Source organism: Esox lucius, chromosome 18, assembly GCF_011004845.1.
Source record: "Esox lucius isolate fEsoLuc1 chromosome 18, fEsoLuc1.pri, whole genome shotgun sequence".
NCBI lineage: Eukaryota > Metazoa > Chordata > Actinopteri > Esociformes > Esocidae > Esox > Esox lucius.
In genome coordinates this window covers 14,100,667-14,128,138 of record NC_047586.1, presented here as the reverse complement: position 1 = coordinate 14,128,138, position 27,472 = coordinate 14,100,667, and the positions used below count along the sequence as shown (strand labels likewise).

At 44.4% G+C, this 27,472-nt stretch overlaps 2 protein-coding genes and 1 long non-coding RNA gene across 5 annotated transcripts; 1 reads left to right on the top strand and 2 right to left on the bottom strand.

Moving 5' to 3' along the window:
* Positions 1 to 272: 272 nt before the first annotated feature.
* On the bottom strand, positions 273 to 7,836 carry naga (N-acetylgalactosaminidase, alpha). Of its 2 annotated transcripts, none has more exons than XM_034287894.1 (9): positions 7,702 to 7,836; positions 6,267 to 6,423; positions 5,995 to 6,135; positions 3,846 to 4,057; positions 2,676 to 2,770; positions 2,378 to 2,539; positions 2,034 to 2,231; positions 898 to 1,038; positions 273 to 814 (listed from the first exon to the last, which is right to left on the bottom strand). In XM_034287894.1, the coding sequence occupies exons 2-9, from the start codon at positions 6,419 to 6,421 to the stop codon at positions 620 to 622; spliced, it is 1,299 nt and encodes a 432-aa protein (XP_034143785.1). In that variant the 5' UTR covers positions 6,422 to 6,423; positions 7,702 to 7,836; the 3' UTR covers positions 273 to 619. The 2 variants fall into 2 exon arrangements, with proteins under 2 accessions (XP_034143785.1, XP_034143784.1); XM_034287893.1 differs by having other exon boundaries at positions 7,706 to 7,835.
* A 686-nt stretch (positions 7,837 to 8,522) lies between these two features.
* LOC105017622 (adenylate cyclase type 3-like) lies at positions 8,523 to 27,079 on the top strand. Of its 2 annotated transcripts, none has more exons than XM_034287891.1 (21): positions 8,523 to 8,599; positions 9,725 to 12,989; positions 13,508 to 13,657; positions 14,875 to 15,014; positions 15,154 to 15,265; positions 15,473 to 15,600; positions 15,686 to 15,844; positions 15,955 to 16,120; positions 16,220 to 16,321; positions 17,124 to 17,233; positions 17,682 to 17,843; positions 17,978 to 18,065; positions 18,154 to 18,270; positions 19,320 to 19,591; positions 19,712 to 19,793; positions 19,986 to 20,144; positions 20,255 to 20,401; positions 20,481 to 20,597; positions 20,706 to 20,832; positions 20,910 to 21,034; positions 26,453 to 27,079. In XM_034287891.1, the coding sequence occupies exons 2-21, from the start codon at positions 12,315 to 12,317 to the stop codon at positions 26,543 to 26,545; spliced, it is 3,231 nt and encodes a 1,076-aa protein (XP_034143782.1). In that variant the 5' UTR covers positions 8,523 to 8,599; positions 9,725 to 12,314; the 3' UTR covers positions 26,546 to 27,079. The 2 variants fall into 2 exon arrangements, with proteins under 2 accessions (XP_034143782.1, XP_010880642.2); XM_010882340.4 differs by lacking the exon at positions 26,453 to 27,079 and adding an exon at positions 21,286 to 21,912.
* Positions 23,266 to 25,311, bottom strand: LOC109616880. The gene is made up of 3 exons (XR_002198164.2): positions 25,228 to 25,311; positions 25,040 to 25,114; positions 23,266 to 24,788 (listed from the first exon to the last, which is right to left on the bottom strand). It is a non-coding gene; the product is annotated as an uncharacterized LOC109616880 (long non-coding RNA).
* Positions 27,080 to 27,472: the final 393 nt, after the last annotated feature.

Sequence of the window (27,472 nt, the reverse complement as noted above, 5' to 3'; positions counted from 1 at the left end):
ACGATTTCATAGAGAATGTTTGTCATATCTAGGCCTGAAAAATGAAAAAGCCCTAATGCAGTGTTTTCCCCCTCCAAATAAATGATAATTATGTACATTTAGGTTGTGCTGGACAGCTCTCGCACACCACTCTCTCTGTACGTGGGAGCTAAAAGCTGAAATGCACATTCAATATGACTTAAGACAACTAAAGGAACAAAGTCAAATGCTTTTAATGGTTTTTGAAATAAAAGCACTTTAGAAAATACAAAAATCGATCATTTAAAAAAAAACAGATAATCCTTGAATTACACATTCCCTGATGAGAGCCATTGAAGATCCATAATATTAAAAAGTGCAGTTCAAATAAAAGTCCCTTTCAATCAAAGTGTGTTAAAAATCCTCATTAAAAGAAACCATAGTACAGTGGAAGTGACCAGAATCACCATGGTTACTGCTGATGTGGAACAATCCTGAGCATGTCATCTTTGGGAGATACCGGTGGCACTGGCTCAGTCCATTCGGGAGAGAAGCATTTGCTTCCTTTCTTGAGGTAATCCTTCATGTGGATGTTGGATAAGTGAAATGCAGAGCCAGTATCATCAGTAGGAAACATCAGGTCAAACCCAGTCAGAGGAGGTTACAGTAAGATACCATCGGACTTGCGATGGAGGGCGGGTCCCCTGAGCTTCTCCCCCATGTGGGCAGAATTCTGGTCCGCGTCAGCAGGGGCAGAGATGTACCACATGACAACGCCTGTGGGATTGACGGACACAACAAAGTCTGTGGAGTCCTTCAGAGGGCCCAGTTCTCGCTCAGCAAACACATCGTAGATCTGGGGAGAAATAACCAGGGGAGGAAACAGAGTTAGAGATGGGAAGTCAGAAAAAGGGGATATGAAAGGGCATTTTGACATACCTGGTAGGTGCCGTGGGTGTAGTGGAGTTTGGCCAGGGATGTCAGGTAGCGATAAGGCATGTCAGTACGACGACTGAAGAACACCAGAGCACTGGCCTTGTCAGACAGGGGGCGCCAGAACACCTCAATGCCACTCTTCTCCTGAGATAGAGAAGGGAAGCAGGAACAGAGGAAACAACCTTTTAGGGATAGTTCACCCAAAAAACAAAACGGCACATTGGTGTCCGTACCCTGCATGGACAAGGTTTGGTAGAAATCCAAGGTGTGGTTTGGTTTCCCAGCACAGTTTCCACGTGATTGCATTTTTTGCATGGTGCCACAAATCCCATCAATGTCCAAAGACTTGCATTTGCATTTTTCACACCTTATATCTAAATCAATTGTGAGGCTCAACAAAGAAGATTTGATAATTTTGCCTTTCTTTGCTTCATTAAAACACTAGCTACCGGCTAGCAAACTAAATCATCTGTTGACTACAGTTAGCACATATCAGTTTTACTTACTCAAACATGTTCGGAGGGCAGAAAGTAATGTGATTGGTACAGGCAAACATCCAGTTGAAATGGTGCTCATAAACACTTCAAATTACAACAAGAAGTGTGCAACTCTGTTAACATCCGTGAAAGTGAGAGCAAATTTGCCTGTTATTTTATAATGGATTACGTGCTAAATGACATTCACTTGTCACTTGCTTTGAAATTAAAGCTTGAAATGTTCATGAGCACTGCCTCCTTTCCATTTTCAATTGGATGTTCGCCTGAACCAATCCATGAATTTTTGCCCTCAGAACAAGTTTAAGTAAGTAAAACTGGTATGTGCACACCGACAGATTTAAAGCACCATTTGTCATTACTGGCTGTGTGAAGTATGTTACTTTTAAAGCAACATAAGCAGACTATACTATTTATTGTAGCCTATTACAATTATGTGAAAGTGAAATATATATTTTCATAAATATTAAAGGTAATCCAATAATCTTTCTAAATAAGATGGTTATAGCACAATACATGAAACAATTTGTTTTTCAGTCAAAAACAACAGCTGAATACCTCTACTCTACAGGATGTTGGCATCACCATTTCGGCACAAGGAGAGCAAAGCGTTTTGACTTGGCAGATAGGTAGTGTTGGTCTTACCACGAGCAGTCGTCTACCCTGGACACCCATGGGGTCCTGGTTGATGCCGATAGCCACACGGTTCTGCAGAATGGTGCGTGCCCCGCTACTAATTGTCCTCAGGTCATTGGACATGAAAAGAGGGGCAGCCATAATGGCCCACAGAGCCATCTGAGAACGAGACTGTTCCATGCTCAGCCCAAAGTCCCCAACAACTAGCTACACACACACAGACACAAACACACAATACAAACAGTTAAACCAGAAGCTAAAAAGATACCGTGGCAACTTCTCACTCGGTAGATGAATTTCATGAATTTAATTATGTTATTCACTGTTAAATCCAGAGTTTAAGTAAGACAGACCATGTCTGGATCATTCCACCTGCCGGGTCCGGCTGCAGGCTGTAGGATATCTTGGTTGTTGAAAAACCAATCAGCAATGGTCAGGACACTGCTCCATGAATCCTGTATGTCACCATAGTTACGCCACAGGTTACAGATCTCTCCCAGCTGGGTGTAGTTCACCTGGAAAATAATTTAGATGTGAACAGAAGTTTAATTGAAAAAAATATATATATGGTATGCATGATATATTTATAGATAGATTAGATTTATTTCATGCAAATATCAACACACCTTACAATATAAAGACTGGGATTACCTTGGGAGGGAGGCCCCCCTGGTAGGCCGGCCAACTGCAAGAGTAGGCAATGGGGCGTCCAGTAGCATTCAGAGCCTTTGACATGGCAGGGTAGCCTGAAAGAGAAAACAGTATAAAGCAGCTGAGTTTCAAGTGAACAAAACGCTGTTTTCAAACATCAACATGGGAACCTCACTAGAACCTCATCTCTCTCCTAGTCAACACCTTAAACGCCCGTCCGATGAGAACACCAGAAAGACCATCAGAACCATCAGAACCTGTCTTCCAGCAGGTTCTGAGTAAACGCCAGGAGTATGAAATTGAAGGCTTATCCATCTCCCTCCCAACTGTGCAATCACTTCGTAAACGCCCCTCACTCCACCCTCTCTACCCGCCCCTCACTCCACCCTCTCCTGCCGCCCCTCACTCCACCCTCTCCTGCCGCCCCTCACTCCACCCTCTCTACCCGCCCCTCACCCCACCCTCTCTACCCGCCCCTCACTCCACCCTCTCTACCCGCCCCTCACTCCACCCTCTCTACCCGCCCCTCACCCCACCCTCTCTACCCGCCCCTCACTCCACCCTCTCTACCCTCCCCTCACTCCACCCTCTCTACCCGCCCCTCACCCCACCCTCTCTACCCGCCCCTCACTCCACCCTCTCTACCCTCCCCTCACTCCACCTTCTCTACCCGCCCCTCACTCCACCCTCTCTACCCGCCCCTCACTCCACCCTCTCCTGCCGCCCCTCACTCCACCCTCTCCTGCCGCCCCTCACTCCACCCTCTCTACCCGCCCCTCACCCCACCCTCTCTACCCGCCCCTCACTCCACCCTCTCTACCCGCCCCTCACTCCACCCTCTCTACCCGCCCCTCACCCCACCCTCTCTACCCTCCCCTCACTCCACCCTCTCTACCCGCCCCTCACCCCACCCTCTCTACCCGCCCCTCACCCCACCCTCTCTACCCGCCCCTCACTCCACCCTCTCTACCCGCCCCTCACCCCACCCTCTCTACCCGCCCCTCACTCCACCCTCTCTACCCGCCCCTCACCCCACCCTCTCTACCCGCCCCTCACTCCACCCTCTCTACCCGCCCCTCACTCCACCCTCTCTACCCGCCCCTCACTCCACCCTCTCTACCCGCCCCTCACCCCACCCTCTCCTGCCGCCCCTCACTCCTCCCATCTCACCCTTCTCCTGCTCCTTAGCATTAGAGTAGCAGCCATCGAACTTAAGCATGTCCACCTCCCAGTCAGCAAAGGTCTGAGCGTCTGTGGTGATGTCGTCCAGGGTGGTCCCAGGATAGCCCCCACACGTGTGTGTGCCCATGTCCCCATAGATTCCCAGCTTGAGCCCCCGGTCGTGGATATACTGCGCCAGGTGGGGGATGCCACTTGGGAACCTGAGAGAGGAAGTTAGAGCTCTTACACTGACTGAAAGGTAAAAACACCAAGCCACAATGAAGCCAAAACAACCCGTGTTCAAAATGAACAACAGGCTGTGAATATCAAATGCCTTACAAAGAACTAAATATATCAGTAGAATGTGTTTACAGGTGCTGGTCATAAAATTCGAATATCATCAAAAAGTTGATTTATTTCAGTAATTCCATTCAAAAAGTGAAACTTGTATAATGTATACATTCATTCCACACAGACTGATATATTTCAAGTGTTTATTTCTTTTAATTTTGATGATTATAACCGACAACTAATGAAAAACCCAAATTCAGTATCTCAGAAAATTTGAATATTGTGAAAAGGTTCAATATTGAAGACACCTGGTGCCACACTCTAATCAGCTAATTAACCCAAAGAACCTGCAAAGGCCTTTAAATGGTCTCTCAGTCTAGTACAATAGGCAACACAATCATGGGGAAGACTGCTGACTTGATAGCTGTCCAAAAGACGACCATTGACACCTTGCACAAGGAGGGCAAGACACAAAGGGTCATAGCTAAAGAGGCTGGCTGTTCACAGAGCTCTGTGTCCAGGCACATTAATAGAGAGGCGAAGGGAAGGAAAATAATCCAGTGAAGTCCAGTGTAAAGTTTCCACAGTCAGTGATGGTTTGGGGTGCCATGTCATCTGCTGGTGTTGGTCCAATGTGTTTTCTGAGGTCCAAGGTCAACACAGCCGTCTACCAGGAAGTTTTAGAGCACTTCATGCTTCCTGCTGCTGACCAACTTTATGGAGATGCAGATTTCATTTTCCAACAGAACTTGGCACCTGCACACAATGCCAAAGCTACCAGTACCTGGTTTAAGGACCATAGTATCCCTGTTCTTAATTGGCCAGCAAACTCACCTGAACTTAACCCTATAGAAAATCTATGGGGTATTGTGGCGAGGAAGATGCGATATGCCAGACCCAACAATGCAGAAGAGCTGAAGGCCACTATCAGAGCAACCTGGGCTCTCATAACACCTGAGCAGTGCCACAGACTGATCGACTCCATGCCACGCCACATTGCTGCAGTAATTCAGGCAAAAGGAGCCCCAACTAAGTATTGAGTGCTGTACATGCTCATACTTTTCATGTTCATACTTTTCAGTTGGCCAACATTTCTAAAAATATTTTTTTTGTATTGGTCTTAATTAATATTCAAATTTTCTGAGATACTGAATTTGGGATTTTCATTCATTGTCAGTTATAATCATCACAATTAAAATAAATAAACATTTGAAATATATCAGTCTGTGTGTAATGAATTAATATAATATACAAGTTCCACTTTTTGAATGGAATTACTGAAATAAATCAACTTTTTGATGATATTCTAATTTTATGACCAGCACCTGTATATGACAACCCCAAAATAAGCCACCTGTCAATAAGCAGTATGTCAGCTCAAAGATTAAATAAATGTGACAGATAAGATGGACAGACAAGACAAGGCTGACAAGGACAATCTGATTAAGGAGGCAGCAACAATCAAGTTGTAAAGTAAACCGTTAGTAAAATAAATTATACCTTGTAAACATTAATAGTTAACAGCATGAAGACCATTTTGAATAAGCTTATCTCTTGAATTACAGAGTTATTAGGTCATGGTAAGTGTTTTGGAGACACTGAGATCTGTTCTTCCTTATATTATACACATTTTCAAACATATTAGCTGCATGTGGCTCGCTTGGAGGAAGTGAAAAAGACACCAGGAAAATAATGCCTTCTCATAACAAATGTTGAATGTGTGGTAGAATAGAAATCTGAGGACAGAGGGGGGCATTACTTTCTAAACGGCAGAAATATTTCCATTCAGTGAGTCAAAAGGACAAACCAAATGGACCACAAGGACTCCATGCCAACAACGTGTGCATGTTTGGTTCCAGTGTCCTACCGTTTAGGGTCAGCCTGCAGGCGTCCGTTAGCATCTCTATCCATGGAGGCCCAGCAATCATCTATGTTAATGTAGACATATCCCAGCTCCCTCCAACCGTCCTCCGACAGTCTGTCTGCCATGTCCCGAAACAGAGCCTCACTGTGGACAAGAGAAACAAAACCGCAGTTACTACAGACTACACCGTTAACCAGAACTAAAACAACAGTCTCTTCCTCACAATATTTCCCCTGTTATGCTATGAATTGGAAGAGTGCAGAATGTTGTCACACCTGATGCAATTTTTGGGGTCGTTCTGACAGTCAATGTCACAGCGATAGCGTTCCCATGCCAACCAGCCCATCGGAGGGGTCCTCATGAGACCATTGTCCAGGGTAAAGATGGGCACAGTGATCGCCAGCACACAAAATGCTACAGCAAATCCCATTCCTGAAAAACAGCAATACGTTTCCTGTAGGTCACTAAAACTGGGAAGTAACAATCAGCAAGGGATACACATAGATGGACTGGAAAGTACCGGCTCCTGTAGAGGCATCATGAACATGACCTTGCCGTTATAGCGAGTTCTCATCTGCCAGAATGGAGGTGACATTTTATTTCACATGACAGTGCAGGCAGTCCTATTCATTACTCCTCCAGAATTGTGAACATTCTCCGTAATTAAATAAACACAATTAGCTGTGTAAAAGGACCCCTCCAGAGTCCCACATGACCCAGTGGGTGTGCCAAGGTAAGGAAGAGAAATGGGATGGTCACGAGTGGGCAGTCTAATGTTTAATCCAGAATGTGTTTCTTGATCCACAGGAAGGCACCCTTCTGCTGAGTGCACACGTGTAAACATAACCAGCCTGCTAATCCTCAAGTAAGGCGACGTAATATTTAGGTTGGCTAATAAAAAGCTCCTCCATAATGGATGAAATTAACCACTCCGCCATCCACTTTGTAACCTTCGCGCCCATCAACACTCCTCACTGTGACCTTTACACACTGGTTATTTGGCCTTCCCTTCACACTCGACTCCAGGCTCACCGGTACCAACTCATTTATTAGTCATTTTTAGGTAAATGCCCTCTCTACCTTAGCTCACTTCTTAACTTCTGCTACTCTAATAGTAACCTGTGCTGTGGAAGATATCTCACTCTGGTTCCTCCAAAAGTCTTTCTAGCCTTTGGTGGACTCATTTTAGCCTGTTACAGCCAATGACTGGAATGAGTTCCAAAAGACCCTTCAGCTCAACATGCTCATCTCGTAAAAATGAATCCTACAAACATAATTAATGTTGATATCTGACAACTGTGCCTGTTGATTCCCCAATTCCTATAGGTTCTCAAGTTACATACCTGGTTAAATAACAGCAAGATTAAAAAAAACACCAAATAAATAGAGTAACTTGTCAGGTGACTTTTTATGGTCATAACACATTACCTATGAGCTGTACAAGTCACCTGACCATAACTGAAGCCAATGAACGGTTAGGTTGTGCAAATGCACATTAAAGTACACGCAAAATGGTAAATCAGGATGAACCAGATTACAACATTGGCAAAATAAAAAGAAAACACAGCTAACCAGGTACTATACTGTAGTTTGGAGAGTTAGGAGTTGGTACTATGGAACAAGTTGGTACAAGATAGCCTGCATTTAAGTCTTTTCAATTTTCAATAAACACCAGTTTTGTATCTAAAAAAATAAGAATTAATGAAATACCTACTGGTAATGGAAGTGTAAAACACTGTTCCTTGCGGCGATTCCTAAATGTAAAAATTCAAATTGTCTTCAACTCGGTATCTACACTGCGATCTTAAAACAAACCACTTTCCTTACACTGACTTTTCAGGAAGTTGTCACATGACCCAGCGAATTGTTGTCAGCTGACACAAAAAGGGGTGGCCGGTTGCTTCGTCTCTGTACATCTACCTCATATAGTGAAACGCACTATTGCAGATAATTTGAAACTCTTGGTTTCGACGTAGTCGTATGAGCGTTGTCACTTGATACTTGTTGAACTATAGGCGGTGGTCTGTGTAACGATGTACTTTCTCCCCCCAAAATACGATAGTTCAACCATAAAAACGTGTAATCAAGTGGTAACAAACCGGGCTATGCACATGCGTGGCTCCACACTGGAGACCAGATTTTTTTTTTTATTTCATCAAAATGTTATGTAGCCTATCTTACATGTCTAAAATACTCTGTAATTAAGGTGTCTTACGTGGAAATGTCCACGAAAGAGGGAATTAGTTCAATGTGTTTACCGTTCAGACAAATAATGATATATTAATTTAAATCCAATTTAAGTGACGTACAGAACAGCCTGTATTTTCTTTCGTTTGCATTTCGCATTTATGACCAGGAAGTATCAGCCCTGTTAGAATCAGTTTCAAATGAATGCATCATTCCGTCTTGAATGCAGACAAATGTGGCTCAGATGACATTAGTCAATGGTTGAAACAACACTTTGATTACAAGAAAAACAGGACATTATACTAGTAAGTATTAGTTACAGGGGTTGAAAATGCGGTGTACGTCACGTAATGAGATTCCTAGAGGTGGAGCTAAAGACAGGAAGTCTATAGCATAGCTGTTATGGCAAGGACAGACCAGGGTAAGAAAGTCAGGCGAAAACCTATGTAGTTGAACACTAACTTTGATTTGTACTTTTCTCTGCCTTGTTTGCCGTCTCTGTATATGTATTAGCACATATTTCCTTCTATCCAATAGTTGAGTATGTTGCTTATTTTATTCTAACAACAAACGATGGAGCTAACAGACCTGAATGACAATTCAGATGAGAGCTATTTACTTTCAGTAGAATAGAATATCAATGGCCTGTAAATGGGCTGTTTGTTGACTTTTCTCTTAATTCAGCCACTCTTCGTTTTGAATTTCTGAAAGCGGTAGGTGCGTTGCAGTGTCAGTTTCTGTTTCGCGTGACTGTGTTGTCTTCACTAGGAAGAGATATGCTATATTTCTACTCCACATACGTGTTACTGCATTCCACAGAGGTAGATAAAGTGCCCTGAGAAAGTATTCAACTGCCTTTTTAACATATTTTTAAATAAAGATATTGTCACCAATCAACACAATGTAAACATTTGGTTAATTAATCAAATTAAACTTTTGATGATTGGCCTGAATAAGTATTCAACCTCTTATGCCAAACCTAACATTTACATTTTAGTCATTTAACAGATGCTCTTACGTTGCAGGCTCATGGATCGCAATGTTTTGCTTACTGGTTAAATGCTTAATGATCAGGAGTACACGTTTGCTTCAAGGAATAGTTCACCCATGTTAACCATTGGACTTATTTTTAATCATCCTGTGCATGCAGTTGACTCCATCAAAAACATGTTTTTTGTTATGTTGCATAAAAATTGGTCATCTTGTAATTCAGGTCTGATGGGTTGCAACCCCATGGTTATACAGCCGATGACGCTGTTCTGCAAGCAATTATTTAATTTGTTCATCTCACACATTAAATCAAATAACTTAGCAAACAGCTGTAATTTAAATCAAAACCCAAAGATTATAACGTGTGTGTGGCTCAAGACACATTTCTGCCACTGCACATTTTACTGAGCCACCATTCCTACTGACTACAATGTAATTGTGAACTGGGTGTTAAACACTGTCTGTAGGAAATGTATCTATTCACCTTATAGCTTTTTCAGATAATGTTGACCTTTACACACACCTGGTGGTCAATGTTCTGTCACTCTCTTTCTAGGTATGGTCAGGGGGTTGGCGGTTGTGCTGAGGAGCGCCGTGGCTGGGTTTGCCCTCGGAGTGACGGCCAGGGCTGCAGCTGAACCCGTTCTGCCCCAAAATGGGACACTTATGATAACGGCAGTACGGGCGGCAGGACGGGTTGGCGTGGCTGGGGTGGCAGCTGTGGCCGCGTGCCTGGTGTTCACCACAGCGTTGGTGTCCTTGGGAGTCGGACTTCTTCTGGCCTCCAATGCGATGCAACTGATGAGGAGGGAAGGTGAAGCAAGAGCAAGATGGCCAGAGATTGCCGTAGGGATCACCATGGCGGTAGGAGCCATGGCAACTGGAACACTAGCAAGTGCCCTTCCTGTGCCAGCCCACTTCCTGGTCCAGTGTGTCATGGTCCTGTTGGTGTACCCATACACCCATGTGAATGAGATGACGGCGGTTCTCTCTGTTATCTTCTCGGCTCTTCACCTCAGTGTGGTGTTGGGCTGCATGGGTGTCCTCACAGGACTGTTCACTATGGGCATTGCTGCCTCATCTGCCTGCGCACTACTGAAGGCCCTATCGGAGAGAACCCGCCGGAGAGACAACGGACACAGAAAATGGTCCCAGCGGTTACTGCTGTACATTGTTGTCGTGGCAATAGTGGGGTTCCCTATGGGAGTTGTTACAGGGAGGGCCAGCAGTTCGGGTTCAGAGGTTATGGTTATGCTGGAGTCAGTCCTATGGGTTGGGACGCTGGCTGCAGGGCTGCTGGGAGCTGCCTTGGGAACAGTGGTGGTGGTGAGTTTGGGACCAGAGGGGGCAGCAAGGGTGTCTGTGGCAGCGGCAGTGACGTCATCGGCCCTAAGACTCAGTGTCCCAGCATGCTCTTTGCTGGGGTCGGAGGGCAGCATTGGCGGGTTATTAGGGGGGGCCACAGCTGCAGGAGTGTCACTGGGCGCAGCGAGTGTTGCTTCAGAGTTCAGAACCATTAAGTCTACACTAGTAGTTCTAGGCTCTGTGGCAGTAGGTACCGTGCTGGGCTTGCAGGGTCTAGCACTGGTAAATGACATTCGAGGACCAGCTGAAGTAATAACAGTGGCCCTTGTTGCAGTGGGGGCCTTCCTACTGGGTGCACCACGGAGTCCGTTCCACACGCACATAAAGCTCAGGGGTGAGGTCCTCATAGGGACCAGTCTGATGAGAGGGATTGGCATGGAAACGGTAACCGCGGCAGCTGCCCCTCTCGGAGCGGGGGCCCTGGGAGCTGCAGCACTGGGGACAGCTGCCCTGGGGACACTGGGGACCGTGGGGGTACTGGGAGCTGCACTAGTGGTACTGGGAAAAACTACATGTGGATTATGACACTAAGACAGTGATTTACGGCACACACACACTGTGTGTGTGTGTGTGCGCGCGTGTGTGTGTGTGTGTGTGTGTGTGTGTGCGCGTAGAAGCTAGCCCTATAGCTATCTGTTTTCTCTCCATTCCCCAGCTGCCTACCTGAACCTCCATTCCTTCCTTAAGACACAATAACAACCCAGTATCTAATTTGGTTTCAACTGTGTTAGCAACACTGAATGAAGAATTGTCTGTTGGGGAGAGAGGAAAGCGGGCAGAGATTAGGAAGAACAATGAACATTTGTCTATTTGAGCTTGAAAGAGTTCAATTTAAAGGATCATTTTGACATCAAGAGGAAGGAAATGTATGATGCGTTTGATATTTTTTTGACAGTCTTGATCTAAAGTTAATTGTAAGTATTTATGGAATATGTTGGATATTTGACTTAATCTTGATCTGTTACATTTTAGGAAATTACAGTTCTTACAGCTAAATAAAACTGTTTTAAATTTTTACTTTGATTTGCACTAAGATTGAAATGTTAATAGGTACATTGGTAATATTGCTTATTTAAAATGGATTTGTGCTTTATGATCATGTCAGTATTTTATGATCATGTGAATTTTACAAATCTTTACAAAGTTTTCGCCAATTAGAACACGTTTTAGGTTTTCCATCGAAGCCAAAGGGATGAACAAAATACGTATGATCTTTATAAAAGTAAAACCGAGGATTATTGAATTTTATGACGCTCTACACTGTGAGATTGTGATGTTTCGCCATGGCAACCGTGGAGGACCGTAGCGCACTGATAATGACTCTGTGGTCTGGTACCGGGAAAGAGACATCGTGAAGTATCACATTATCCTTTTACAGAGATTACATAACAATGGACATTTTTTCTTTAAGCGGGGCCGTGTCAAATTTGATGAAGCCCCTGATAGACCTTTAATCATGCTTTACGAAATACAATCCAACAGAATTATGTTTAATTCAAGTAAAACATGTGCTTTTCATTATCTTGCGTTTTATGAATTGCGATTGTCTGGTCTTTGAATGACGAGGGACAGGGTGTGACGTGATTGCGAATCACGGAGACTTATAGCCGACTGTGGGGATGTCATTATTACATTTAATAACAGGCCTTGCCAATAGTGACACCTCAATGGATCACTGAAACAAAATAATCCCTGCCTGCCAGTAAACTCCAGGAAGATCAAGCGCCAATTGGAGAAAAGGATTACGGATTCATTTCACAGTGACAAACTCCGGAGCCAATATGTCTCAAAATCGGGTTTGCACTAACACCACGTATGTAGAAGATCCTGGGGAATGTTCGGCCGACATCCCATCGGAACAAGGCCACGGGGCAGGTCGTACGCACGAGGTGACCGTGCGCAACTCCGGCTGCTGTGTGTGCCTGCCGCGCGTCATGCGTATTACTTTTGCTCCAGAGTCCCTTGAGCGGCTCTACCAGGTATACTTCCGACGGCAGCGACAGGAGACGCTTCGTGTGCTGGTGGCTTTTGCCGCGCTTTTTAACTGTTACGTTATCATCATGTGTGCGGTGGTGTACACGACGGACAAACTTGCAATGCTCGTGGTGGCTGGAGTTGGCCTAGCCGCGGACATTGTACTCTACACACTGTGCTGGCTGCGCAAGCTCCCCGCTGCGCCTCTTGCGCTTAGTTCAGTACCATACATACTCTGGGTGATGATAGCCATTCACGTGCTGTGCTATCTGGGGCTGAACTACCAGCGTTTCCCTGAGGCTAGTGATGCAACGGGATGGCAGGTCTTTTTCAGCTTCTCTTGCTTCCTGACACTGCCAGTGACTCTGGTCCCTCTACTGCTACTCACAGCCCTGTCCTGTGGGATGCATACTCTGGTTCTTGGGGTCACCATCGCACAGACCCAACAGGAAAGCCTGCAGGGAGGTTTACTCCTCAGACAGGTAAGGTCACAGTGGACATGGGCAGAGGTTGGGAGTGAAGTGTACAGGCAAAATGTGTATGTGTGAGCACCAGATGAGCTGTTTCAACTATAGCCCAGAGATTTTAGCGTGGTGGGGGGCATGAGGGGAAATATTTGCGTTAGGAACGCCAAGTCTATTGTCTTGCCTCAGACTGAGTGAGAGGGAGGACAGGGTTGCCCCTGTTCAGGCAGTTTAAAGTCCATGATACATGTGACCTCAAGCATCATACAACACAGTGAACACACACCAAACTCAACTAGTCGTCTTTCATTTGCCACAGTGTGCCAGTTTAGGGCAGGTGGGTGTGCACGGATGTATGGGACACCTGAGGGTAGGCAGCTGAGGGTAGACACCTTTTAAGAAAACCATTGCTCAACTTTCCCACTGTCCTTACTTAAGGTTAGCAACACAATGGACCCTTCACATCCTCAGTTCGTCAGGACTCACATGGTAATATGTTCAACCCCCCCCCAACCCGATCTGTCCCACCCCTCCAGCTCCTGGCTAACTGGGTGCTGTACCTGTGTGCAGTGACCTTGGGCGTGATGTCATATTACATGGCCGACAGGAAGTACCGAACAGCGTTCCTGGAGGCCCGCCAATCACTTGAAGTGAAACTGACCCTGGAGGAACAGAGTACCCAGCAGGTAGGTAGGTGTGTGTGTGTGTTTTAGGTCTTACTAAACTCATGGGGACCAAATGTCCGAATGAGTATAGTAAAACCCGAAAAAATTTGACTTATTGGGACCTTTTGCCGGTCCCCGTGAGGCAAAAGTACATTTCCGGCTCAAGGTTTAGGTTTAGGGTCAAACCTACAATTTATCTTATAGTTAGAATTGGGTTTCTTTCAGGTGTTTTTGGTTAAGTTTAGGGTTAAGGTTAGGCATTACATCTAGGTAAAGCATAAATGTTACTTTATTGAGGTTACGGTTTGGGTTAGGTTAGGTTTAGGCTAAGGGTTAGGTTTAGGGTTAAGATTAGGGCAAGGGAGCATGCAATTTCTATTTTCTGGACCCCATGAGGGTAGCTGTACAAACTTGTGTGTGTGTGTGTGTGTGCGTGCGTACACCCCCACGCGCCCTGATGCCCCATCCTTAACCCAGTGCCCTTTTAGCGCTGGCCTGTCACCTCTAGCTGTCAGCAGAACAGAGTGCTGGAACACCCAGTTGTCCTTTAATTATAGTCTGTTGTCTCTGGACTAATGGGGTCTGATTAGACAGCGGATATGTCGTTGAGGTTGTGTGACTGTTGGGTGCCTCTAATTGGCCATACATTCTGAACTAGGCACAGGTCTGGAACCAGGGTAATGACTCTCTCCATCTCTTGAACCTCTTTTTCTTCTCTGTCTTTGTCATTATTTTTCATATTCCTTGCCTATTTCTATTAGTTCTTTGTCTTTACTGTAACTTTATTATTTTGTAATTTACCTTTATTTTAGCAGGCAAGTCAATGAATTAAGGAATACTCATTTATTTACATGAACGGCCAGGCAGAAGGCAAAAGACTTCCTGAAGGGAATGGTTGTTGGCAGTAAATAAAAGGCAACAGAACACAACATGAACTAGCTTGACTCATTCACACACCTGATGAGCCAGATATCGTTCCCTGCATCCTCTGTTCCCTGTTATGCTTGTCTCTTAATGCCACTGTTTCTAGAGCATAGAGAGAGGGGAGACAATTCCCACCGTGCCAGAGTGTGAAGGCTTCTGGGAGACGGCGCAGCCAGCCAATCAGAACACATCTGGTTGCTTCACATTGCCATGGCAACACATCCCAGCGAGGATTCTCACAGACAGTAGTCTTTCACACAGCACCCACAGTGGACAAACCCACACATACACGCCGTCTGTCTCTGTGTGTGCAGGAAGAGTTGTTGCTGTCCATTCTGCCCAAACACATAGCAGTAGAGATGCTGGCGGGCCTGAAGAAACAAGCCAACCAGAACGGAGTACAGCAGCAGCAGCAGTTTAACACTATGTACATGTATCGCCATGAGAACGTGAGGTCAGACGGTGTTGATGGAAACCAATACGTTCACAAAATACTCCCAGTACCTCATGGCAAAAATCAGTATTCTCAACATGGATATTGAGCTAACCGTTAAAGCTATTATCTCCTCTGTTCTTTTCTCTGTCTCTGACAGTATCCTGTTTGCTGATATTGTGGGCTTTACCCAGCTCTCTTCAGCGTGTAGCGCGCAGGAGCTGGTCAAGCTTCTCAACGAACTGTTTGCCCGTTTCGACAAGTTAGCTGACGTGAGTGTCTCTCTCTGCCTTGCTTTGTCCCTCCTCCTGTTGTTCTCTCTCTCTTTTGCTATTCGACCTAATCATCTGACCACCAAGCTTTCCCCCCTCACGGACACTCCCTTCTCATTTCTTTCACAAAAACACAGTGGCATAACACACAAGGCGCCTCACACATTTCCATCCGTATCGTGCCTAACCCGCCCTCCGTCCATACAGAGACACCACCAGTTACGCATCAAGATCCTGGGAGACTGTTACTACTGCATCTGCGGCTTGCCGGATTACCGCGCGGACCACGCTGCCTGCTCCATCAGGATGGGCTTGGCCATGGTGGACGCCATCTCGTAAGTGAGGGCGAGCTTGAGGGGTAATGAGGAAGTGTGGAACTATAGGAAGCCAAAATGGAAACTGAGCTCCGCCCCTCCTCAGGTATGTGCGGGAAAAGACCAAGACGGAGGTGGACATGCGTGTGGGGGTTCACACGGGCACCGTGCTGGGAGGGGTTCTGGGGCAGAGGAGGTGGCAGTTTGATGTCTGGTCCACTGATGTCACCGTGGCCAACAAGATGGAGTCAGGAGGGATACCTGGGTAAGAGAAATACAGCAACAGAGCTCTTTTCACGAGTGTCACAGTGCCAAGAGGGTAGACTGCGTGTGTGCGTGCGTGCGTGCGTGCGTGCGTGTGTGTTCGTTCCACAGCCGTGTCCACATCTCCCAGAGCACCAAGGAGTGTCTGCACGGAGAGTTTGACCTGGAGCCTGGCAATGGAGGGGAGAGGTGTGAGTACCTCCTGGAGAAAGGCATTGACACCTATCTGGTGCTGGTCAACAAGGAAACCACCCAGGTCAACGTCCTAAACGGGCTGGTGAGTAACAGCCTCTTTTTTTTTTTTTGTCTGGCCTGGTTCTGTGCATTTCATTTTTCATGTTACAGCCTCTGTCTCTCCACTGTCCTTTATTTTCAGAAGGGCGACTCTCCCCAGTTGATTTACACCACAGAGACCAATGGAAGTGTTGGCTCAGTCCGGGCCAAGCCTACAGAGTCCCGACAAGGTGTTAACACGCAGGTGTGTATTCACTCAGAGGCCATGCTCACCACCCAGGTCACGAAAACGGATCTCTCCTAGAGCCAGCGAGCCTTGTGGCCTTGGTTTGCTATATGAGGCAGACAGGCACTGAGGCATTTCATTACTGTGGATGAACTGTGGAGTGCTCAGAATCTCAGAAAGCGGCTGCCGTCCTGGGCTTTTCAGGCGCAACAGTGTTACGAGTTAACAGAGGACGGTGCAGCAAACTATGACAGTCAGCAGCGGCCCTTTGGGAAAACAGGATTGTTGAGAAGAGGCAGTAGCGGGAGAATGGGAACTATTGTGCAAGCTACCAGCTGGGCCACAACCGACCCAATAATGATCGTAGCACCACAGTATAACAGTGGTGTGGAGGAACATCAGAACCCACGACTTACGACTCCTGGTCATGGGTTGGCTTTTGCAAGTGGACTGGCCCACCACTTCCGCTCGTGTCTGATGAAAACCAAACCAAGCCATTCACAGTTCCTGAGGACCCTGATGGTTTGGTCGGGCATGAATGTACCCCCGGCCAATCTGCTGCAACTTTGTGATACTATTGCAGCAGCATGGACTACAGTCCCTGGGAAATGTTTCTGTTGGAAGTCTCCTGGACCCAAAGAATTCAGGCTGTTCTGCTGGAAACCCAGTCTAACCTGGCACTAGATGGACTTAATACACTGGTCACGGCGTGCATATAACGTCTGTCTTCCATTATTTGCTCTCTAAGTTCTACTACCCTTTGCTAATTGTGTGGATTTCACTGTGAGCCTATCCATGACCTCTGACCTGTGTTGCCTAGGTGACAAGCCCTCAGCATCATATAGACGTGAAGGTGGACGCCAGAGAGAGTGAACAGGAGCTGAACAGACTGCTGCACTTGGAGTTGCTGGACAGAGAGAATGAAGAGATGTGAGAGGGGAGACGAGGGGGAGGGAAACGGCACACCTGGGGGGCAAAGCAAACCAGAGGGAAAAGCATATGGCTCATTCCACTTGGTCAATAACATCTTTCATTTCACTTCATTTTAACATGAAGAGCTAAAACATTTGTGTAGAACATGTAATGCCGCAAATGTTTCAGCCACCAGACATCTGAAAATGCCTCATATTTAGCACTGATTTGATTATTAGATGTTCATAGGAATATTGTCAGCGTATTAAAACAAGAGTTCCTCGAGATTGGAGACAGACATTTGAAATGAATCACTGATGACATGATCATCTTCCGAAATTACTTTTCAAAGGCTTTTGAAAATTCACCATTGGTGCGCCATTTCCAGTTGAAATTTGAAAGGCGTGCCAAAGGCAGAACGACCCATGTGATCATCCTGGTACTCTCTCCTGCGTCTCCCCATCAGCGTGGAGGAGCGTCGCACCAACCCCCTGTCCCTGCAGTTTGTGGACAGTGAGTTGGAGGGCCGTTATTCTGCCGAGAAGGAGAGGCAGAGTGGTGTAGCTTTCTGCTGTAGCTGCCTGGTCCTCGTTTTTACTGCAGTCATGGAGATTTTCATAGACCCCATGTAAGTTCACACATACTAACACTATATTCAACACGCTCAGAACTGCACTTTTACATACATATTGTAACATGCCAAATAAAGAATTCCACATACTAAGGACATGACACTAATGGGATGGGTTCCCTGTCTGACAGGCTGGTGGTGAACTATGTGACCCTGGCCATTGGAGAGGTGCTGCTGCTCATTCTCACTGTCTGCTCCATGGCTGCCACCTTCCCTCTGGTGAGTCCTGTCTGATGGGGATGTTGATGAAATCGTTATGGGGATGATGGTGATAATGACAATGGGTGTACATGTGTCTGTCTAAAAGGTGTTCTCTAAGAGGCTTGTATCATTCTCGATGTGGATCGATCGAACCCGCTGGGCACGGAACACCTGGGCGATGGCAGCCATCTTTGTTTTAACCATGGCCGAGATTGCCGATATGGTGAGACTCTTCGAGTGTGTGTGTTTTTGTTGCCATCACACTGCTCAGTGCCTTCTGAGCTGGATGCGTCTGAGTACCTATCCCATAGGGGTCCATTACAGAGACTTGCTGCCTGTCTCACTGCCTAATGCTTCATGCGTAGGGCCCCTCAGGGACTGCCTGTTACACACTTCACCGCCTTTTCCGTCATGCTGGAGACAGAGCCTGTTAGAACTTCTATTTAGGTTTCTGACACGGTGGCACCACTAGATGTCAGGAGACATAAGGAACACTGGGAATTATCACTGTTACAGAGATGGTTAGTCAGTTCGGAGCCACTGGTATTACAATGGTACCCAGGTGATGCTTTAAATGGCTTTAGTTTCCGACACGTTCTGGAAATGATATGTTGTGTGTTTATGGGTTGTACCGTAAGATTCTTATGCATCCTCAGAAACGTTGGGGTTGTAATCTGATTTGTGAGACGAGGGTGGATCCCAAAGGTTCTGGGGTAGGATCTAGATTTTACAAAAAAAAAAAAAAAGTACAATATGGTTGAAATCTCTCAATTAAAAGCCAGTACTCTCAAAAAACCCTACACAAACTGTTTTTCAGGAGTATTTAGAAGGTAAGGTGATCCCAGGAAATCCCAGGAAAGTGTCTATAATGCTGTTTCAAGCTCACGTACAGTAGTTGCTGTCCCAAACTCCAAACAATTGTCACAGCTTAGTTGGATATTCATTTCGGTCAGAGACAGCGTTTCTGTGTTGACAGAGTTTTGTAAACATTTATTTATAAGTTTATTGTTTGGTGGACCTCATTTTCTCTGTAAAAACTCAAAAATTCTATTATTTATGAGATTGCTTTGTGGTTTACTGACAGGCCTGGTTTTCTTGAAAAGAAAATGGTGAAACATTTCAGTTTGAGGCAAAATGTGAGTCAGAGCAAGGAGATCCATTACATTCTTTTTTATGGGGTTTCTGGCAGGGGAGTTAAAGCACGCCATTATGGTAATGTTGCCCGCATTCATCAATGTAACATTTCTTTGACACCAACCCCTCTTGACTTAGCTGAGCTGTGTCCAGTCTCCGGTTCTGCTCCTCAACACCAGCATGGGCCTCACCCTGCAGTCGCTAGGCGATAGGGGCTGTGCCGACAACCCCAAACACTACAGCTACATGGCGGTGCTGTCACTCGTGGCCACCGTCATGCTAGTGCAGATCAGCCACCTGGTCAAGCTGGGTCTCATGCTGCTGGTGGTCGTGACAACGGGCATCGTCAACATCTACTGCTGGAGGGACATCTACGACGTGTATGACATCATACGATTCACCAGCTACAGGTGAAGGACCGTGACGCCTTCTGTTATGGCCGGAATGGGTTTCTGTTGTCTGTATGTCAGTTACAGTGGAAAGTGAACTGTGAAAGCTGTAGATTGGCATTATGTTCTCCTCTGTCTCAGGATTTCTATTGTCCCGTCCAAGTACCTGATGACCGTGATGGTCATTGTTATGATGTTATGCTTCTACTACTTTGCCAGACATGTGAGTCACCTCCTACTGAACCTCCTTGAGGAACATCAGCCCCTAATTAGTGAAGAATAACAAATGATCTCGTGATTAATCCAAACTGAGTCAGCCTCTAATTTCTAAACAATACAAAGTGAGAAATACTTGATGTTGTTACCGAGTCTCTTTTTCACTTCCTTCTCCTCCCGCCTCCTTTCTCTGGCCCAGGTGGAGAGGCAGTCACGGAAGCTCTTCCTGTGGAAGATTGAGGTACATGACCAGAAGGAGCGGGTGTTTGAGATGAGGCGATGGAATGAAGCGCTGGTCACCAACATGCTGCCCGAACACGTTGCCAAACACTTCCTGGGCACTAAGAAGAGAGACGATGTGAGAGTAGAGTAAAAATACAAAGAAAGGACTGCGACTAAAAGAGAAGGTGTGGAAATAAATACAGTGAGTTGTTTCCCTTAACAGTCAGGTTTTTTTGCCCTCTGCAGGAGCTGTACAGCCAGTCGTATGACGAGATAGGAGTGATGTTTGCCTCTATCCCCAACTTCTCAGACTTCTACACTGAGGAGGGTATCAACAATGGAGGAATTGAGTGTCTGAGGATCCTCAATGAGATCATCTCAGACTTCGACAGTGTGAGTAATTTGAACCCAGGGTGTATGCGCGCGTGTGTGTGTTAGTACAGTAACTTCATAACTCCATATCATTGCTCAGTTGTTAGACAGGGATGAGTTCCGCTCCATCACTAAGATCAAGACTATAGGCAGTACCTACATGGCTGCGTCCGGAGTCACGCCTGAGAGCAACACCAACGGATACCGCAACCGCCCGGTAACTAACATTAGACCTTTGCTCCGTTAAACTTAATACTACGATGGTGACTGATGATGATGATGATCACCATGGTGATTACTTTATGGCTATATTCCTCCTCAACAGATAGAGGACCAGTCTTTGTTGGAGTGCTGGCAGCATTTAGCCGACCTGGCAGACTTTGCCATGGCCATGAAGGTCACTCTCACCAAGCTCAACGACCAGTCCTTCAACAACTTCATGCTACGAATCGGTATGTGCGTGCGTCTGTCAGTGTCCTTTTACGACCGCGTGTCTTTCTGCCTGCCCTGACATGTCTCTTCCCCTTAGGCCTGAACAAGGGCTCGGTGTTGGCCGGAGTGATCGGTGCCCGTAAACCTCACTATGACATCTGGGGCAACACAGTCAACGTAGCCAGCAGAATGGAGTCGACGGGGGTGATGGGCAACATCCAGGTAGCATGGATGTTTTACGGTTTTAATTACATTGCTCAAGGTCTCAACAGGGATTAGAACCAGTAACCATTCGTTTAAAGGCCCAGTGCTCTTGACCACCAAGTTATATTCCACACATCTCTTTCTTTACTCTTCTTTTTCCATACCTGTCTTTTCCCGTCTTCAATCTTGATGGACTGTGCTTTTGCCCTGTGTCCTTTAATGTCAAATGTTTACCAGTCATTTGTTACCCTATAATGTGCTGCCCTCAGGTGGTGGAGGAATGCTATGACATCCTGAAGGAGTATGGATTTCGTTTTGTTCGGCGAGGCCCCATCTTTGTGAAAGGAAAGGGGGAACTACTAACCTTTTTCATGAAAGGCAAAGACAAACCCAGTAGCAACGGCATTGGTCCCTCCATAAATACCACCCTGCCTCACCAAGTAGTGGACCATTCCTGACCCCCACCTGCCTAAACACCAGACAGAGCACTGATTTCACATGGATTAATCATTCTTATGTAGATGAATATACTGTCAGCATCCTATGACAGCTTAAACTTGGATATAATAGACAATTAATGCTAACCTTTTCACTCCAATAGCCACTTCTGTATTCTCTGGAAACTGCCTTTTTAGTGAAAAAAGCAGAGAAAGTGGGTCTAAACACATTTGTAATGAACAGCACAGCTTGCTTTTTAAATGAGGAAATCATACCTTTTACATTGATGGATAAATGCTAAAAACAGACCAATTGTATGCATATTCAAATATAGTCAACTTCATAGAACATTTTACTACATGGGGTGTAAGCCTATATTATGGTTATAAGCCAGTGTGTCATGACTGGTTTGTAAAATAAATATAAAATTCATTATATGTTGATTAAAAAAGCATAATTTTTTGTGTTCTGTGTATTTCAAATTACTACAAAAGTAAAGTACATTATTTTCTGAATTCTTGCACAGTGAAATCACAAATGGTCCCAGTAGTTGGCCCAGTAAAGCAATGAGTAACTGGGATAACATCCTGCAGATGTTCTTATTAGTCAAGCAGAGTGGATTTTTTTTTTTCTTCACCCTTTATAATTGCATAACGTGTGCTTAATCCAGCCCAACTACTTTCTTTGTTGCTGCCCAAAGCTTCTCTAGTCGCCAATTGGACACGTCAGTGAGCTGTCTTGGTTGAAATATATTTCTTGTTAAATTACTGCGGGTTGCAGTATTATTTCTACCCTCTAGATGTCAATATCAAAATATTATAAAAGGTATAGATTTTTTTTGCATAAAGATTTACTTTATCTACTTGTTGCAAGTTTTGAGTCAGAAATATAAATATGTAGTGTAAAAGGGTGAAAATGTAAAGTGTCACCCATCCCTTCAGAGATGGCATGGTACACATTCCACAAAGATACTACCTGGGCTGCGGAGTTCTAAACATCAATGTGTGAGTTGTTTTCAAATGCGGTATGAGACCGTACACCACGGTCATGACAACACATCACTGAACTGCTCTAATTGTGTCTGTAACTGGGTTATACGAGCGAAAAGGCATTTCAGGGGTTTGTGATATGTTGCCAATATATCATGCTAAGACTGTGTCCAGGAACTCCATATACCACATGCTCCTGTACCTTATTGCATACATTTACCTCAGCTATCAGTCAATCACCATTCAGGATTCAAACCACCCAATTAATAGGAGACCCATTTATAGCACGGGTATTACAACCAATTATGTTACTGTTCTAATTGCATTAGTAACCAGTTTAGAATAGCAATACAGAACCTCATGGTTTCAGGATAAGGAAGACTAAAACGGATGTACCAAAGCATTTGATGAATTTACTGACTATGCAATGCTTCCAGCCTGCTTTAGGAACATCTGTGTTTGAAAATACCACATCCTGTCTGTGCATTTATTTTGGTTGTGAAAGCACTACAGCGTTTTACGTCTTGTGATTCTGTGTGACCTCCACCCCAGCTCTGACCCAAAGGGATTTACGAAGAAGGCCGAGCCCAGCCATATGTTTGTACGGCCTCGGCAGCAAGCCCACCGTAACCTAGACCCTCGTGCATACTGTTCAGCCTGTAACAAAACCACATTGCAAATACAATATGCAACTTTTTTTGGTAATTTGGACTCACATTCAACAGCAATCACCAAAACAGCATTCAATCATCTTAAAGATATCGCCAGAATCAAGTGCTTGGTGTCCCAAAAAGACCAAGAGAAACTCATGCATGCTTTTATCTCTAGTTGGGTTGATTACTGTAACGGCTTCCCTCTGAGCCCTAAGGCATTTTTGGCCATTTGTCACTACCTTGACATTTCGACTTCTACAGGCATTTCTGTAAGAGGACCATCAAGTGCTGGGGCTCTATGGATTCAGCACAATCTCTCCTACAAGTGTGTGATGTGCTTGCTGACTTACTGACACCAACATGAGTAGTAATGTAACATGAAGAGAAAAATGAAAAATGCATGTTGAAATTCTTGTTTTCTTTATTATATAAAGAAATGCAAACAATTATGAATTAGCTTTTTAACACCAGATATTAAGTTTATAAAGAACTTTACTGTAAACACCAATCTCCCTGGGGGACACGCATTAAGGAAAATATTTATTAGTATAAAAAAATATTTGTGCATGTAGCGTAGTGTTGTAGTGGAGTGACATTTTCAATTGGCACACTAGAGGCTAACCACTATTTGTGCCACAAGTGGAAACAGTTCCTGTCCAGAATTAGACAGATCGGCACATCACATTCAAAGCACTTCCAAGGAGTGAGATTTATTTTTCCATCCTGGGTGCATTTGACACATCTTAGGCATCCAGTTGTTGCCTTGGATCAAGGGTTGCTGAGGGGTATGCCCAGTGTGTCTCGCTGGTGCAGGAACCTGCAACGACAACCCGCACAAAGTTCCTGTGCGACTTGGCGGGAGTCTGTCTGAGTGCAAAGCTCCTTGTACAGGATGTAACTGTGGTACATCCATTGTGGGAGTCTGCTAAAACAAAATGAAGACCCATTTTGTTGGTTTGGCCTTCATGTATTGCTTCATACTTATTTTGGCCCTTGATGCCACCATCCTCTCATCTGCAGAAATGTTTTTGCGTGGATGGTAGAAGGCTTTGCGAGCCGTTGTGATTGATTCCATGAGTGGCTTCAGTCTAGATAAAGTGTCATAGTCTGCTGTCCCCCTTTTCCTGTCATTTAGGAAATCTTGCAATGGGTCGCTCATATGAAGGTTCCAGGATATAACACTGAACCGGCCCCTTGACATTGCTGTTGCAGGAAATGGCACTGTAAAAAAGATTTTTTTGTCTCCAATAGTCTTTCACAGCTGGAACCTTTACAATTGCCATGTAGAGCAGCATTCCCAAAAACTCAAGGGGGTTGATTGGAGACAATCTTTGAAAAAATGTTTAGTCTGCAGCAACATTCCTGGTTGCCATATTATAAGTGTTGTCACACAGTGTCTTTGCTACCTTTTCATCAAAGTACAGCTTGAATACGTTTATGGGACTAGGATCTTCAGTTGAATCCAATTGCACCCCAGGGGTCCTGCTGGGGCAGAATTCTGGTGGTACATGTCCATATCACTGTCTTTCCCTGTTTTCCACCACCTGGCAAGCTCAGTTGTAGGCTCTGGAGCATGGAGTGGTGTTCTTGACCGTGCTGTTGAGTGTGGTCTGTCTCATGCCAACCCGTGTCTCTGGTTGGCATGAGACGGACTGCCTGGGGTGGACAGCCTTCTACACACAGTTAATTTAGCTGGGGGAGGAGAGTTCGCTTCAGTAGTCAGAACTGTTCTAATGTATTTTAGCTGTGTTTATTTCATAAATATATTCTTATTTGAAATAAATACAGCAGAGTAAATGTATACTTTCACTTACAAATTAATTAAACAATCAATACATAATAAGGAAACGCGCTAACTACGTAGCCTTCCTTTTTTCCCTTATCTGACTAATAAAATAAATACCACACTTTACGGATAGCCCATTAATACAACATATAATTACCCCAATACTGAATAGGTACATTTGTTTAAATGTCCTCAGCTGGATCTCTTCCATCTTCGTATAGATCTTCGTCACCTGAGAAAAGACAATCAAATTCGAGTACTTCATTAGTATTATAAAAACGTGCCATTTTGCAAAACTATTAAAATATTTTATCAAAAGTATTGTGTATCAAAAAAGTATCGTACGTTGTGATCTATGATGTATTTGCTGTATTCGAGTAGAGTAAGCTAGCTAGTCGTGAATTTCCCGGGAAAGCCTATTAGCTGTCAGGCATCAGATGACCAATAACTTTGACCGCATGGGGAGGAGGCTGTGAAAGAGAAATAAACATTAGTGATGGGCATTTCGGATCTTTTCAGTGAGCCGGCTCGTTAAGCTCAGCTCACTTGGCTCCCAATTGGCTCTTTAAAAAAATGTTTTGTGTTTTTTCAAGTCAAACAGTTTGCGATAGTTTGACTTTGATTGGTGTTAAAACAATTCTAATTAAATTATTTAATGAAATCATACACTACCTTAACCACAATGTATGTAAAATGCATTGGTTTGTTATGAAAAAGAATGCTATTAAACATTATGCACAAATGGCATATAAATCTAACCATTCAAAATGAATACATTCTGAACAGCATTATTCGAATGATTTTGGACCTGTGAACTGTGCGACCGGGTGTCCCGTAGAAAGGATAGACATTTTTGAGAGGCAACTTGGACATTAGGGAGCACTTATTGAAATTGAAGGTTTTGCACTGTATGGTCTGTATGGTCACTGTATTGTTCTTTCCTCCATGATTTTCGACGGTGTGTAATTGGTTATGGAAGCATTTTGCCCAGCTGCTTGAGGTAAGTGTCCAACAGCCTGGACAAATTATATCCATGATTGTAGGTGTTATGTACGGTAACGAATGAATTCAAACATGTTATTGAAAACTGATACCAGCCTGCATGGTTGGGCCTTAGTACTTTTAAAATACAGCAACTTTGACTATTTTGTGCCAAATTTCTGTTTTCAACACCCCTTGATTACCTACTAGAAATGAACATGTAATTCAATGCATTTGTTTATTTTCTGTGAAGTTTAAACAAATGACTAATGACCTCTGATCTCGGCGTTCCATGACTACAAGATGTCACAGACATCAAAGAGCCCTGGTCAAAAGTAGTGTACTCTAAAGGGAAGCAGTATTTTATAACTTAAATAATTTAAAGACACTTTAACAATGTACCTGTCACACTACTTTAAATTACTTCTCTTCATAAGTTGCATTACATTTCATAAAATAGTGGACTATCTCCATTATCTGAGCCAGTTTGGACCCCTCCACCTCATTCCTCTAGACTAGTTCGCCTGTAATGTGTTAAGCAGCATTCTTTTAGAAGGGGATTATAATGTATTTATTTATTTACTTACAGGGACAATGGCAACATTTAGTTTGGCATATACCAGCCCAACACAGCTCCAGCCACCATCCAGTCAAACTCCTGCAATGGAGGAGATCAGGATGACTTCATGGACTGGACAGAGGACCCCCAGAAAGATAATAACAACATTGGTCTATGTCAGAATAAATACCCCTGTAATCAAGATGATCAACCTATGGATATTGATGTTGTGGACAACAACCAATCAACATTAACTAGCAAGAACACAGTCCGGCCAAGCCAATCATCAGGTACGACCAAGACAACGGTCTGGCTCTTCCCATCAAAACCTGCTACTTGATGGTCATTCTCCCATCAGAACAAAGTGAAATTTTGGCCATCCAACCAGACAGCTGGTATCCAGGCAACCACGAACCAGACACCAATGTCCAACAGCCAAACAGCAACATCCACTAACACAAGTGTTGGAAAAGAAGACTTCACCAGCCCTACATCCCAAAGAGAAGGAGGATGTAGATTTCCTTCCTCTGATACTGTCAAAATACCTAGTTCAACATGGACATTGTTATGTAGATCAGAGCGAAAGAAGCTGTGCAAGTAAATGTATTACTTTTTCTAAAAATTAAATAAACAGTCAACATTTTGGCATGTATCTTTGATTGCAGTTCAGTATTCTTTTGTATTGTCCATATGGTTACACTGCACCCTAAAAAACTGAGATTATCTTTTGTAATGAGAAAAGAGAACATTTGAATACATTTAAATTATTTATAATTTTACACACACATGTTAAAATACCTAATTTATTTTATAATAAAGATACACTAACAGTAGTGGTTAACTCAATACAGGTAGCAGAAAAGACAGGCTGGAGAACATTCACTGACAAAATATTTCTCCTCTGGGGCATGTGTATCGTTCTGTTCCACATAAAGTTAACTATCTTGTGCTCCTGAAAATACTTCTAGCAGTTATGTCTGGATCTGCCTGGGAGTATAGTTGAGTTAAACTTTTGAATTTATAAAGATTAAATATTTGTATTAGTACTCA

Coding starts and splice junctions, on each gene's coding strand:
- LOC105017622 (XM_010882340.4), top strand. CDS start 12,315: ATGTCTCAAAATCGGGTTTGCACTAACACCACGTATGTAGAAGATCCT. Junction 16,322..17,123: donor GACAAGGTGTTAACACGCAG/GTGTGTATTCAC, acceptor TGTGTTGCCTAG/GTGACAAGCCCTCAGCATCA. Junction 20,833..20,909: donor CAACTTCATGCTACGAATCG/GTATGTGCGTGC, acceptor TCTTCCCCTTAG/GCCTGAACAAGGGCTCGGTG.
- naga (XM_034287894.1), bottom strand. CDS start 6,421: ATGGGATTTGCTGTAGCATTTTGTGTGCTGGCGATCACTGTGCCCATC. Junction 4,058..5,994: donor CTGCAGGCTGACCCTAAACG/GTAGGACACTGG, acceptor TTCCTCTCTCAG/GTTCCCAAGTGGCATCCCCC. Junction 2,232..2,377: donor GGTGGAATGATCCAGACATG/GTCTGTCTTACT, acceptor GTGTGTGTGTAG/CTAGTTGTTGGGGACTTTGG.